Genomic DNA, 14,583 nt, shown 5'->3' on the forward strand with positions numbered 1-14,583 from the left:
AATTTCACATTTTCTGAGTTGCCGACACACCCAGAACTCCGGAGCTTCACACTTGTTCACATTCCCCGCTGTGCAATAATAGGGAAGAGCTTACTTCACACTGAGAATTTCAGCTCCTACATTGGGAAAAAGAAGGAAACTTTCCAGTGTTAAGATCCCATTGCCATAGCAACCCAGTGCTGCATTCAGTCCATCCCCCCTCTTTTCCCACTAATGGTAGCTAGCTAGCCAACCTAAGTAATTCTGTGAACAGAGCAACATCACATTCCCAGAGTCACTCACTGCTACTGATGGCCATTTTGTGGGAGACAGGAGAAAAGATTCCTGAAAGATGAATGAGGGAGAAAGATGGATGAGGGAGAGAGAGAGAGGGGCGAGGAAGAGAGATTATGATTATGGGTTAGTAACTTGACCGTCTGCATCTACACTTCTTAAGGTTTGTGGAGGGTGGGGAAATGGTGAGTCAGATAGGCCTGGAGCTCCCTCTAGAGGCCAAACCCTATTAAAGGTTAAATGAGCTGTAGTTCAATGATTTATTTAGCTTGGTGCTGGCACTGAGTTCACAGAGTAACAGTAGATACCAATGATAATGAGAATGATCCACATACCAAGCTAGACATTAGGAATGTAAAATAACATCCTGATTCTCAACATAATCATAATCCAATCCAAGAGGCACACACATTTATAGTAAATAACGGTAATTCAGTTTTGCAAGTACTATATATCACATGGGTATTTATGTATTTATCATTTTACAAAGTACTCGAGGCAATTTAGAAAATTACATGATACAAAGGGATAGAATGTACAAATTAGTCAAAACAATGTGAAAAATTATCAGGTAGATATTCGTGTTTATGATAAGATTAGCACAGGAAATCTGTATGACTTGGTCATATTAGATGCTCTTCATGAACCATAAATTTGACTCTTACCTTCTGAGTTATCAAGCAATGAAGAAGAAATGATCAATTAAAAAATCATCATGTCGGTAAGATAAAAACAACTAGGTATTTGATAAAACATTACTTTTTAAAAAAATACGAAGAACAAGAAATGTCTCCTGGTTTGGTGTTTGTTAAAAAGAAAGAATGGTGGGATGAAATGAAAGCCATCCTCAACAACATCCCACAGTGTAAAAATGCCAGTTTCGTGTGGCTGGATACCCGTCAGTACTCAAATTTGCCAAAACTTCATTATGCAATTCAGCCAAGAGCAACCTGTCTGGAGCCAGGATAATGTCATTCAAGAGCACAGTTATTTGACGGCCAGGAGCTATCAGAGGGTAGGCAGAATTTTTACTGCCAGGGATAGTTAGACTAAATGTCGTTTATTAATGCAATTTCTCATAATAAGCTTTTGATAAAAATAAACCTGCCATGATCTCTGGCCAAACAGATATTCTGTTTTTCTGAATAGGGGCAGATCCATATGTTTTGACCTTACACCAATCAATGGATATAATTAAGGCTTACTTTTATAAATTAAATATCCATTTGGATGTATGTAGAAGTCAGAGCTAAACATATAAATTTTGGAACTGTGGGCATGTAGGTGGTATTGAAAGTCGTAAGAATGAATAGTATCACTCAAGGAGAGAAAGGGTTGATTTTTAAAAAAGGAATGTGATGATATCAAAAGTAGAAGAGATATTTTCGAGAAATGTTTGATTAGAGCCAAAGAGCCAAGAAGCAGTAGTGAGGTGATCTGTACTCCTGTATTTGCAAAATATATGGTTGACTGCAAGGCTCTCAAGGAAAATATTCCTGATTAGATAGTCTCTGCCCTACGGGAATTTATTGCCTCATTTGCCCAACCCAGAGTTACCAAGCAGCAGGACAGCAGGACAGTAAGATGTGTGAATATTCTCCCTCTCTTCGCCATTTCCCCTCTCTCCCCCAACTCTCTCTCTGCCTCTCCTTCTCCTCCTGTCCCCACTTCTCTCTAACTCTCTCTCTCCTTATTTCTCCCTCCCCCTCTTAATGGGAATATGTTTTGTGTTCTCATTAGAAAGGATTATAAGAATGTGTTTTACCAAGAGGTTATTCATGTGATACTACAACAAAGACTGTATTAAAGGAAATTTTTGGTTTTATGCTCAAAGCAAATTTATTTTATAACACAACCGGAGTTTAGGGAATTCAGGTAATAACTCATAAAGTGACTCAAATTCAGCTCTTAAATATTATTTTCAAACTCAAAATGATTAATAATCTCTCAATGTCATCTATAAAATAATAAGGGAAAAGAAATATGTGCAAATAGGTATATACTTATCTGTCACACACACACAACCTAGAAAGTAAAGAATTATTTTCTACATGGCACATTTGTGAGAAAGTGATAAACAGGAGAATGAATAGGCTGTTTTTTAAATGATTTCTTTAAAATATGCACATTCACATACAATTTCCAGAAGGATAGTGTGAATGTTCAGTCAGAAAATAAATAAGAAGGAAGAGACAATAACTATTTCTTGATAATGAAGGGTTGCCATGGAAAAGATGGGTTGAATCCATGCTCCCAGATTAAGTGTAGCTGAAAGAAAATGAGGGAATTTGGGGACCTAATATGAAGAGAGCTTCTTACAGTGTGGACCTCCAAAGATAGGATGAGGTGCCTTGTGAAGTAGTGAGTTCTCCATCTGTGGTGCTAGACAGATGGGGCAATTGTAGAGCAATTTGAGTGTTAGAGATGCAATGCCTTGGCTGTGATTCCTAAACCAGAGTGCCTGTCAGAGCTCCTGGGGAGCTCTTAAACTGTAGATCCTTTCTAACATTTATCCTGTCTCTCTTGGAGTAATCAAAAGGAAATTTCTCCTTATCAAAATGCTGTAGTTAATACATGAGAAGAGGAATGAAACAATATTACCATTGTACTACTTTTAATGAATTAATGCATCTGTGTAATGTTCACTAGTGGCAGCCGATGTCATAAAAAGAATGACAACTAGGAATCATTACCTCCTGATTAAAGTATACATCATCTGTGAAGTACACTTGCCAGAAAATCAAAACCTGATCTGATCTAGCCCCTTGATCTAACTACCAATTGAATTAAATATGGGGGTAGTGGAATAGATTAAATGAAACTATGGAGATTTAATCAGAAAAATCCAGAGTATAGGAAATGCTACAGGACAAATAGCTAATTTATTTAACAAATAAATTACAGATGTCAAAAAAAAAAACAAACAAACAGAAGAGAGGGAACCTACAAACTAAAAAGACTCAAGAAACATATCAACCAATTGAAATTTATGGGCCTTAATTTATCTTGATTTTTTTTTAAGTTTATTTAAAAATTATGAGTAATGCGCCAGAATGTTCTTAGTTCAGGGAGTCGGTGTGTTGGAAGGAGCCTGATTAGCATGGTGCTGTGTTGGGAATTTTTCACTGTGATTTCTAAGCTAATTCTTAAAAACAAACAAAAACTAATCTTAGATTGGCAGAAATCGCACACTCGCTTCTGAAGCTGGCACCGTACGACACACAGACAATGGAGAGCCGTGGGCTTCGACGCTACATCATGGAGATGCTGCCTATTACCGACTGGACAGCTGAGGCAGTGAGGCCAGCCCTTATCCTCATTTTAAAGAGATTGGATAGAATGTTCAACAAAATTCATAAGATGCCTACTCTGAGGTGAGGAGGGTTGCATTTTGCAAGCCTGTTGGTGTCGCGAGCCTCTAAGTTAGAGTTTGTCATTTTTTTAAGGTGGTGGATAAATCTAGAGTTAAATGAAAGTTTTCTGCTGCTTGAAAGTTTTCTGTTGATACATGTGGATAGCAAATCAAATATATGAGTGCATAAGTAGCAAAGTCTATAACATATTCTGTAAAAATATGTATTTATCTTGAAAAATCTATTTCTCAGCTATTATGTTCCTTATCTGACACATATGGAATTTGATGTCTATCCTTCAGTTCCTTTTGAAGTAAGGCAGGATAGGCCTTATGAAGAAAACAACTAAGAAAAGAAGTAAAATTAACTTGATATTCAAGAAATACTGTATTTAACAGTAGTATTTTAGGTACCGGTTTAAAGAAATGCCAATTTTTCAATAATCAGCTAAGCAGCAGTTAAAAGTTTCCAGGATTGATAACAAATGTTTAATTTTCACCTTTTCACCTCATTCGGGTGGTACTAAATGAACATTTTTACCACCTAAACTCCATTCAGTGGCCTGAAATATCCGTTTGGTAGCCTTCCTATGAGCAGATGCCTCTGAACCAGTCCACCTGGACATCTGAGCCCAGTTTGAAAACTTGTAGCCATGTGTAGCATTTGTGGAGTTCCACAGATAGATGCTAATAAACCCACTAACTTGGAAATTTCAAGTTTGGGTTAGTGAGAGCATTTTCTATTCTTTTAACTAAACCCCAAATCAATGTAACTCTTGTCCCAAGAATTTGTAGCACTTAGTGTTCAATTTGGCTGAACTTTCCCAGAATTTAGCCTATGCTCTTCATTTATGCAGCCATCAGGAGTTGCTGAATTTATAAAAAAGAAATTGAAAGACTTCATTCTAATAATTGAGAGTCTGTTCCTATATTCTTTTATATTATAATGATGAATGCATATATATTATTTCAAGGTTATTTTTTTTTTTTAGTGGCATGAAAATACTCGTACTTAAAGCACTCCTATGTTCTTTAGTGATCCCAATGGAACATTTGCGCCTATTGGCAAATGGCCAAAGTCTTATAATGTTTCCAAGAGTGTGTCTAAATAAATTATTTTTCTTAAATAACTTCGTATCTGTAAGATGTTAAACATCTCCATAGGCTGACTCATTTGTCATATAATGAAGCCCGTTATAAAGAATATCATGCTTCCTAAAAGTAGATTTCATGCTTCCTGAAAGTGGATTAATGCATAGACTTAGTAGGTTGTAGGCAATTTTCTTGTGCTGCATGCTGTGAATTTGGCATTACCTTGGATTTAATTTCTTCGGGTGATCTCAATTTAACAAGAGAAATGTTGACTAAACCTGACCTATGGGTTACTTAGATATCAGGGATGTCAATATATACCCATTTATGAACATTTCCCTTTTGTCACTGCCGACATTTTATTCTGGTAGCAAATACAAGCTTAGAAATTGTTTGCAGGGTAAAATTTGGAAATAATGTAGCTATCTGTAAAGCCCAATCTGTTAGTTTCGGTTCTAAGACAATTGCAGGCTGGACTGACTTTTATTACAGAAAATCCTATGTTTATCTAATTTGGTTATGTATACCACCTTTTACAGTACCAAAGAAAGTAGCCAAAAAATATCATTTCTTAGGAGGCCAAGAAAGAACACTTTAAGAGTATTTTATTCTAAAGTGGTATTTTTGGCAGGAGTTGTCATACAAATCCAATTAGTTGTAGTCTGGTGTAAAAGCTGATGAGATCAACTGCAGTCTGAAAAATAGATTTCAGAAATGCAGCCTGGGGTGAGATTAATTCTGTTGGGAGTAATTACCCACTTGATGGGTTTTCTAAAATGGTAGTCTTATATCCTCTTTCATAGTTAAAACCAGGGAACTTAAAATGCAACCCATTCATCTCTGTTTTTTCTTCAATAGATTTTGTCTCATTAGTCGAGTGGGGTAGGAGTGCCTCTGCCTCGTTTTCAGTATCTTCTTGCTTTCCCAGTGTGCTCTGTACTTTTGGAACAACATGGGTAAACTTCATCCCGTGTGAAGCACTTTGTTGTCTGAGACTCCCATCCTGTCTTAGATGGCGTCAGAATCACTGTCTCGTTCACTTGTTTCAGACTCTCCAGAAGGGAGCCAAGCTGCTAATGGCTCCTATATTGTATTCCAGGCGACAGGTTGAGTGGGAGCCTGCCAGCAATTTGATTGAAGGGGTTTGTTTGACACTTCAGAGGCAGCCAATCATATCCTTCCTGCCTCACCTTAGGTCACTGATCAATGTCTGTGTCAATCTGGTGAGTAGCCAAGTGGCAATCTTATAAAATTTGCATAATTTAACTCTGCTATTGACTTCTCTGAATTGAAGATTTACAGGTCAACCACTTTGTGCCCCTACCTACCTATGAAAACAGACGGCTCAGGTGACACTGAAAATAGGGAGGTACATTTCAAGGTGGTGTGTGGGGAGATACAGGGGCCCATCCCAACGCAGATGGGATCTTGGTGTGCTGCTTCCCACACACTACTTTGACAATTCACCTCAAGTTGCGCTGAGAGTTGAGGGCTGCCAGTTGGAGAGTGGGGTGGCGGAGACGACACAATTGGCTAGAAGTTAAGGTAGCCTGGGGCGGGGGAGTTTAAAATGCAAAGAGGATTTTTTTTTTTTATTAATGCAAAATAACACTTTTGAGTTGAGTTGGCAAGTCTAGGATTTATGCGAAGAAAAAAAACTTTTTATAATATGTAATATCTAGAGTCTGGTCCCAACAAGGTTTTGTACGATGTAGAAACCATGTTAGAGCATTTCATTGAACAGGATGTGCTGCTTAACTAGTTGAGCAATAAATCTGTAGCTGGAATGCCTAGCGCAAATAGAGCTGTTGCCATCATCATTGTTGTATTTGCTCCATCAAAGAATGTTGACTGCATCTCTTTGAATCCACAAGTAAGTATGTCCGGTCTCCTGATTAGAATAGTTTCTGATTCATCTCTCATTATTTACATAGTTAGCTATAAACGACATTCTACAAAACCTTGGCTGAATCCAGTGTAATATTCGATCTGACTCCAGACATTACATGCCTTCAGAAGAAGGCAATGAGAATAGATTGAAAGTAACATGCCCAACCTTCAAATTATTATTATTATTATTATTATTGCTATTATTATGAAATGAAACTCCCTTACTATGGTTGCATGAAATTGCAATAGTCAAGGCTGGTCATGTGCTCTGTTTGTATTTCAGGTGATGGGAGTGGTAGGACCTTCCAGTGTTGCTGATGGATTACCCCTTCTTCATCTCAGCCCTTATCTCTCACCACCTCTGCCCTTCAGCACAGCTGTTGTCCGGCTTGTAGCATTGCAGATACAGGTGTGACTGCCTTACCTGTTTGTCACGCTCATTAAGTTGCTGGTTGAGGCACCAGATCACGGTGTTCTCTTTTTGTTTTCTGCAAAGGCTGGGCAAAATCTGTGAATCAAAAGTGTAAACATCTCCAAACTTTTACAGGTTTGGAGCTTCAGCCCTGAGCTTGGCCCTAAGTTGTGCTTCTGTAATTCTTCTTGAGATCTCAACAACAGCAGAGTCATTTAGTCCTGCCACAACCTTGCAAACCACTTCCGTCATTTAAAATGTGTACAGATACCTTAGGAAAATAACGGTTCACAGATAATCAGCTCACAATCATTAATTGAAAGAGACAGCAATATTCAAAGTCTGGTTTTAAATTATTTGCAGAAAGAATTGCCATATAAAATTCTTTTCAAATATTATTACTAGACTTTGAATATTTTAATTTTCTTTAATGATCGTGGGTTGAATATTGTGGGTGCTTTTTTTTATTCTCCCAGTTATTTTATTTCTTAAAATTAAAATAATCCTTCCCATAGCAAAAAGTACAGAATGCCAATTCCCCTGCCTATTTCTGCGTATCACCTAATTTTAGCATGTGGTGCATCATCAGAAAGCTCTGTGACCAATGGGAAGTATAACACCGATATAAATGGATAACTGACCCATCCATTTTCTGACAACCATGCTTGGTGGTCCATCATCCAAAGAATGGGTAGGTGATAGAAACGAAATTAAGCAAGAACTGTGGCTACCATGCAGAAGAGAGATAATGACATCTCTAAAGTGATGCATTTTAATAACCTGTGTACAGAGATCATTTCTTCCTGTATTGACTCTTGCTTTCTGGCTTGGAGAAGGCCGTATGTAGGGGTCAGAGGACTTTTAAATAACTCCCAAATGGAACAGATGGCAAGTTCTCATTTTCTTCCTTTTCTTCTGTCTCTAAAATATTTATTGGTGAACCCATGGAGAAAATGAATGGGGAAATGTGGTTGTTTTGGTACCAGACCGTAATTTTTCATTTAATATTCAAAACATTACTGTTTTTTTAGGTATATAGCCCTCAATTATGTCAAGCAAATGGTAAAGTATCAATTTTAAGTGAATCTTGCATGCTGCACAGACGACAATTGAACGACATAGTTTACAGGAGCAGCCAGCAGGGAATCACCGTCTTCGTCACGCTGTGTTAAAACAAACATCCTGAGTAGTGTGGGGGATCGATTAATCTTTTTTTCTATTATTGCTGCACAGGCTTTAAAAGAAGATTTCCCTTTAAGCCATGTGATCTCCCCATTCACCAATCAAGAGCGAAGGGAGGGGATGCTTTTAAATCTACTCATCCCATTTGTGCTCACAGTAGGATCTGGAAGCAAAGGTCTGATTAATTTAACTAAAGGAAATTTATCATTGTTGTTGTATTTCGTTAAATGCCAGGTGTTTATTTCTCTTTCCTTTTCTCAACAAGGCCATCACTGAAGTCGATCTGAGTGGTTTAAACAGGGTTACCTTAGGAAATAGATATTTTTTTTCTTTCTTTTCAGTTTAGCTATCCTGAGTCAAAAGTTTCTCTGCTCCACTTCGTAGAAGATACGTTCTGTTTAAAATCATTTCAGCACAGCAAAACTCAGGAGACTGTTGTTCAATTTACAAATGGTATTGACTGAAGTACAATTCGTTGTGAATTGACAGGTGAATGGACTTTATAACCTACCGCCACTGGGGTTAGCATAAATCCTGCCACTACCATTAAATTCCAATGTATTTTCATTACTCTTCCTTTTTGGGGGATTTCTCTTTTAGGAAAATTTTATGTCAAATGTAAAGACAGTACATTATGAGTATTTGGGCAGAAAAAAGAAAGGAGATTGAAATGGTAAGCGGGAGACTTGGCCAAGAACACAAGCCCTTGGGTGCAGACTGTGGAGAAAACAGTAACAGGAATACTGTTACTGTCTGTGGGAGAAGCTGTACTTGGTGGAGAAATACCTGGGTGTCCTGGTTTGGAATCGGAAAGAGAGCTAAATTTTTCTGTGTCTGATGTGAAAGGTCTACCTCGTGACTTGCTTTTCTTTCCACTTCCCTCTTGGGAACTCTGCCCCTCAGATAGCCCCTGGCTGGAGCAGCCTGAAGTGCAACTGCTGCTGCAGACGGTCATTAACGTGCTTCTGCCTCCAAGGATCATCAGCACCTCCAGGAGCAAGAACTTTATGTTAGAGAGCTCTCCTGCCCACTGCTCCACCCCAGGGGATGCAGGGAAAGACTTGCGCAGGGAAGGCCTGGCAGAGTCCACCAGCCAAGCAGCATACTTGGGTGAGTACTCTCTCTCTCCCTCTCCCTCTCCCCTCTCCCCTCTCCCCTCTCCCCTTCTTCCTCTCTCTCTCCCTAAGTATATGTGTATATGTATATGTATGTATGTATATGTATATATGTGTGTATATATATATATATGTACATACGTATGTACTTATTTAGTTATATTCTACTTGGACTCAAAAAAATATTTTAAAAGACCTCAGTCAAGAAAGCATTTAAAGAAGCTACTTGGGCAAGTAAGAAGCATCACTCTTGCAAAAGAGTCTGGTTTCTTTCAGTAAACATATGCCCCCAAACAAAGTACATTCATACTGTGATGCCTAAATTACTTGGATGTTTTTATAAGGAAGGCATCTACAGTAAGAGTTCCTCCTTGCTGACTAAGTATGAGATCACTAAAGAGATTATCGGTAGCTATTATCAGATCTGGATTCAGTCTAATGTACAAGGAAACTGCATTGCAAAACTCAGTGGGGCTCATTGGTCTGTCATCCATGTGAATGGAACCCCTAGAGTTAGGCAGTCCACATCCTGTGCAGCAAGACATGGTGGCCTTCTAGTATATTAGGCCCTCTACTAGCTATTTTTCTTCCCTTACGATATCATCTTAAGTTTCCATCTCGATCTTCACTCTAGCAAGGCCAGTCGACTTGTTCTCCCATAGCCTTGCCCGTTCCCTTACCCCTTCCACTCCTATTTTCTCATTCCTCTATCCCTCCCTTTAACTTGGCCCTGACCCGTGGAACACGTGAAAGCCTCTCCTTGGCCCTGACAGAACTAAGTCAGGCGGAGAAAGACCACTCTTGCCACAGCATTTGGAATAAGGAGCATGGCAGCAGAAAATCTCAAAAGGAGGAAGCTGAGAAAATTTTGCTTGACATTTTTCAATTCATTAGCACAAATCTTGGTGGGAGTATCAGATGAACACATGTGCACTGGTAAAAACAGGTCCTTGGAGTTTGGAGTGTGTGAGGTATTTGGACTGCATTATAAAGGGATGTATTTGAACATGATTTGATTGACAATGAGAATGAAAAAGAAAAAAAATAGGTACATGTGCACCGACAGGACCTACACACGTGGGGCTTGGTTATCAGAGGCACGAGAATATAGGGTTTAAATAAAATTTAGACTCTGGGACAAAGCCGTGCATGAGGTTTGGGATTGCACAGAGGACGATGGAGAAAGAGGGCTTCATGTGTAAGACAAGGATGGGAGGAAACACTTAACACGTAACTACTTTCATTTCTCTCCACTTTCTGTCTTTCTAATGAAAGTGGATCCTTCGGTCACTCAGCCAAGCTACTGGACCTCTATGTTAAATTTGTTTTTACATTTATTTTGAGCATTACTGTGCACTAAGCAGTGTTTTCTATACTTTACATTATTATCACATGGAACCCTTATAACAACTCTAAGAAGTAAATGTTCTCATTTTAGGAGCGAAGAGCCTAACTTGACTAAGGTAACTTACCTAAAGCCATACAGTTAATAAGTGGCAGAGCCAAATTTCGAATCCAAGCCATCTAGTCCCAGAGTCTCTGTTATTGAACCCTTTGCTGTCCTGTTTGTGTGTTTGGCTGATGGAGGGAGGGCAGAAACTCGGAGAAGGCTAACAAGCACATAACAGTAGAAATATCACCAGGATCAGGGTAGAGAAAGAAGAGATCCTTTTGCTCATTTGTTTTAACTGAGGGAGAGAAATAGAGATAAGCGATTGCTGTGAAAAGTGAGATTTTGAGGAGGGAGATGAATAAAGAAGCATCTTACAATATCTCTACGTTATATGGCATGGTTTGCCCCCAGGAAATGCCCTAAATAGAGGGTAAAGGAGTGTGTGACTCTTGAAGGGTTTAGGGAGTTGGATTTCCGCATGTCTTTTAGTTGCTGAGATAGGCCTCAAGACACGATCGAGAAGACCCAGATTCCCTTGACTGCCCCATGGTAGACTCTGTGGGGAGAGCTGGGGTGGCAGAGGAAGCTCCCACCAATCTTTACAATATTCAGGTTTGCCCTGACACACTGGGAAATCTGCTTCCTGGAAAACAACAACAACAGCAACAACAAAACACGTAGATTGTGACAGGGCTGCCAAAATATACTGTAAAAGAAATGTAACCGGGTTTAGCAATAGACGTGATATGCATTATGGGCATGGAAGGGAAGGGATTACATTTGGGGAGCAGTTTAGGGTGGGGTCCTAAAGGGAGCTGGGAAGAAGGACTTTTGTTTTAACTGTGCATATCTGCTTGGTTTGATTTTACTTTTAATAACACGAGTTTATTTCTATGCTTAAAAGAAAAACAAGATTTTTAAAAACCCATGTTTTAGGTTAGGATGTGAGCGATATACTGGTATTTCCATAAAGCCGCTATGATAAAACTTGAGGAAAGCAAAATATATCTAAGAACTGATTTGCTCTGTATTTTCCAAAGTAGCAGTTTAATGTCCCTAAGAAAGATATTTGTGTTCTCCTAATCAGAATTGAAACTTGTTTTACCATACAAATTTTTTTCTTGATGTCAGAATACTCTCGCTCAGGAGGACATGTAAGTTTTTGGAAATGGGGAGAGTTTAGAAATTTAGAAAATGTTCTGATGCATAAAGGGCTGTGGGTGTGGGCAGCTGGGCGTGGGCAGGTTTCTTCCCAAGCACAAGTCTGCAGGCTCACTCTTGTCTCTTCCTGGTGTGAAGCGCTGAAGGTGATTCTCGTCTGCTTTGAGAGGCAGCTTGGAAGCCAGTGGTACTGGCTGAGCCTCCAGGTGAAGGAAATGGCTCTGCGGAAGGTGGGGGGCCTGGCCCTGTGGGACTTCCTTGACTTCATTGTGCGGACCCGAATACCCATCTTCGTGCTCTTACGCCCTTTCATCCAGTGCAAGGTATGCTGTCTGCTTCTCCTAGGAGTGATGAGCCCCATGAACGTGCTGCTGCTCCCCAGATTAAGGCAGGATTATGGCAGCAGTTCTCATGGGACGTACTAAGGCTCGTTAGTAGGACCTGTTAACACCATGCTTGATGAAGAAACAGCTCAAAAATGTATCCCAGAGAATAAAATTTCATGTTAGAAGTGCCTGCACAGTCTATGAACTTTGCCTTCTCCACACTAACCCCTCACCCTTCCCTCTCCCCCCCGCAAAAAAAAAAAAAAAAAAAAAGATTGACCCAATGGGATGATCTAGAGAATGTTCTTTTTTCAGTGGCATCACTGAGATCTGATTTTAAATAAACATGAAAAAGACAGGATAGTTGAAGCATGTTTTTTTCTCTGAGACCCTCGGTATTCATCCGCCTTTTATTCTTTTCATGCCCTGATTTCCTGGGGAAGTAATGCAAAGCACTGTTCTGAAAACTTCATATGCGTTACCTGGTATAATCTTCACAACCAACTAGGAAATAAGGACAATAATTAGTCCGCTTTACAGATGGGAGGATTGAGGACCTGAGAATCTATACCTTCCTTTCAGCTTCTGGCCCAACCAGCAGAGAATCACGAAGAGCTTTCTGCCCGGCAACACATCGCCGACCAGCTGGAGCGGCGCTTCATCCCGCGCCCTCTGTGTAAGAGCTCCCTCATTGCTGAGTTCAACAGCGAATTGAAAATTCTGAAGGAAGCAGTTCACAGTGGGTCAGGTGAGCTCGCATGGGCTTTTTCGAATTTGTCTGACTAATGGCATTCACAATCCACAGAGAATGCTTCTGTCCAGGTCAGCCCCACTTTTTAAAGCCATGTTCTCATTAGCCATTTCGGTACACTGGTAAATTTGACCAGGCAATCATTGTGGATGACAAAACAGATCAAGGGACTCTCATCTGAGTTTAATTTTACTCCTTTTCTAAATTTTTTTTTTTTTTTTTTTTTTTTTTACAATCTTCATTTCTGCAGTTAAACCGTTTCTTGAATATTTAACTGGAAAAAAAGTATTTTAAATTCTCGCTTTTATTTCCTTTTTGAAAAGGAGAAGGGAGACTTGCACTCACCACTGAGCACCTATTATATGGTAGATGATTTCATAGCTGTCATTCCATTTAATCCACACAAATACCTGCAAGGTGCATAACTGAAGGTCCACTTATAGAACGAGGAAACAGACTCAAAAGAGGATAAGTAACTTACACACATTACAGTGAGAGGACTTAAAATCAGGTCTTTATTATAAAGCCTTTAACTTCACAGATTAGAGGGAGAAAGGATTGAATCAGAACTGGCAGATTGGGAGTACTTTCTTTACATTATTAAAAAGATTTTCTTTGGGAATGCACTGTTTACTTTTTACAATTATGTTAACAGCAAATTACTGAGGAAGGAAAATAAATCATCATCTGCCATTAGAGGGCAGCCATTACCCATAAGTAAATGTGTGGCTGTTTTTTTTTCTTTCTTTTATTGCTGCTTGCAATGTATTAAAGACAAACTATTTGACAAGTACAATCTTGGTGAAATTTCCACAGAGCTATTCAAATATTCTACTTTATAAGAAAATAATATGACATAAAATCTAGTAAGTATTTTATAAATTGCATTTCCAGAAAGGGAGAATGAGAGCACCGTTTTGGTTATGTATTCTGATTTTGATTGTGAGGTTCCTACCAGACAATGTATTTATTACTTCTATATACTTATGTCAGGTAATATATATTTCTCAGTAAAATCTGCCAAGTTGGAAGCTACAATTCATGACAAAATAAATTTGCATTCTACCAGCCTCGGAAAATGAAATTGAAAAGCAATGAGAGAGGAAGCAACGTCAAAGCATCTTACATTGTGAGACGTCATCCCACAAGGAAATTATTCAGTTTATATCAATGGCCAATTTTTTTTTAAACATTCTCACTTACATTTGCTACTTTGTCTTAAAGATCATTCTGGGACACACCATTTAACTGACTTTTCTTTAAAAATACAAGTGGTCAGGGAAGAGCAAACACTTGTTTTCTTTCAAGATCCTCATATGGATTTCCTTTGGTCTCTCAACTCCCCTAGCCTACCAAGGGAAGACATCCATCAGTACCGTGGGCACCTCCACCTCTGCTTACCGCCTGAGCCTGGCCACCATGTCCCGCTCCAACACGGGCACTGGCACAGTCTGGGAACAGGACAGTGAGCCCTCCCAGCAGGCTTCACAGGACACCCTGAGTCGGACTGATGAGGAAGATGAGGAAAGTAGGTCACCCCACAGAATCTGGAAGGTGGGGGAGGGTGGTAGGGGAGGGTCATGTGTGACACAGCTTGGCCATAAAAATGGGGCTTAGGAAGGATTTCTAGAAGCCT

General features: G+C 39.3%; 1 protein-coding gene across 2 annotated transcripts in view; it reads left to right on the top strand.

Annotated features, from left to right (window-relative positions):
• Positions 1 to 14,583, top strand: part of UNC80 (unc-80 homolog, NALCN channel complex subunit) — a 189,901-nt gene that overhangs the window by 156,447 nt on the left and 18,871 nt on the right. For both annotated transcript variants that reach the window (XM_006921411.1, XM_006921412.1), the window contains exons 51-58: positions 3,447 to 3,647; positions 5,817 to 5,940; positions 6,891 to 7,016; positions 8,253 to 8,376; positions 9,105 to 9,311; positions 12,009 to 12,193; positions 12,779 to 12,944; positions 14,296 to 14,475. In XM_006921411.1, the coding sequence (XP_006921473.1) occupies positions 3,447 to 3,647; positions 5,817 to 5,940; positions 6,891 to 7,016; positions 8,253 to 8,376; positions 9,105 to 9,311; positions 12,009 to 12,193; positions 12,779 to 12,944; positions 14,296 to 14,475 (1,313 nt within the window). The remainder of the gene's footprint in view (positions 1 to 3,446; positions 3,648 to 5,816; positions 5,941 to 6,890; positions 7,017 to 8,252; positions 8,377 to 9,104; positions 9,312 to 12,008; positions 12,194 to 12,778; positions 12,945 to 14,295; positions 14,476 to 14,583) is intronic.

The sequence above is a fragment of the Pteropus alecto genome, unplaced genomic scaffold (assembly GCF_000325575.1).
Source record: "Pteropus alecto unplaced genomic scaffold, ASM32557v1 scaffold3, whole genome shotgun sequence".
Taxonomy (NCBI): Eukaryota; Metazoa; Chordata; class Mammalia; order Chiroptera; family Pteropodidae; genus Pteropus; species Pteropus alecto.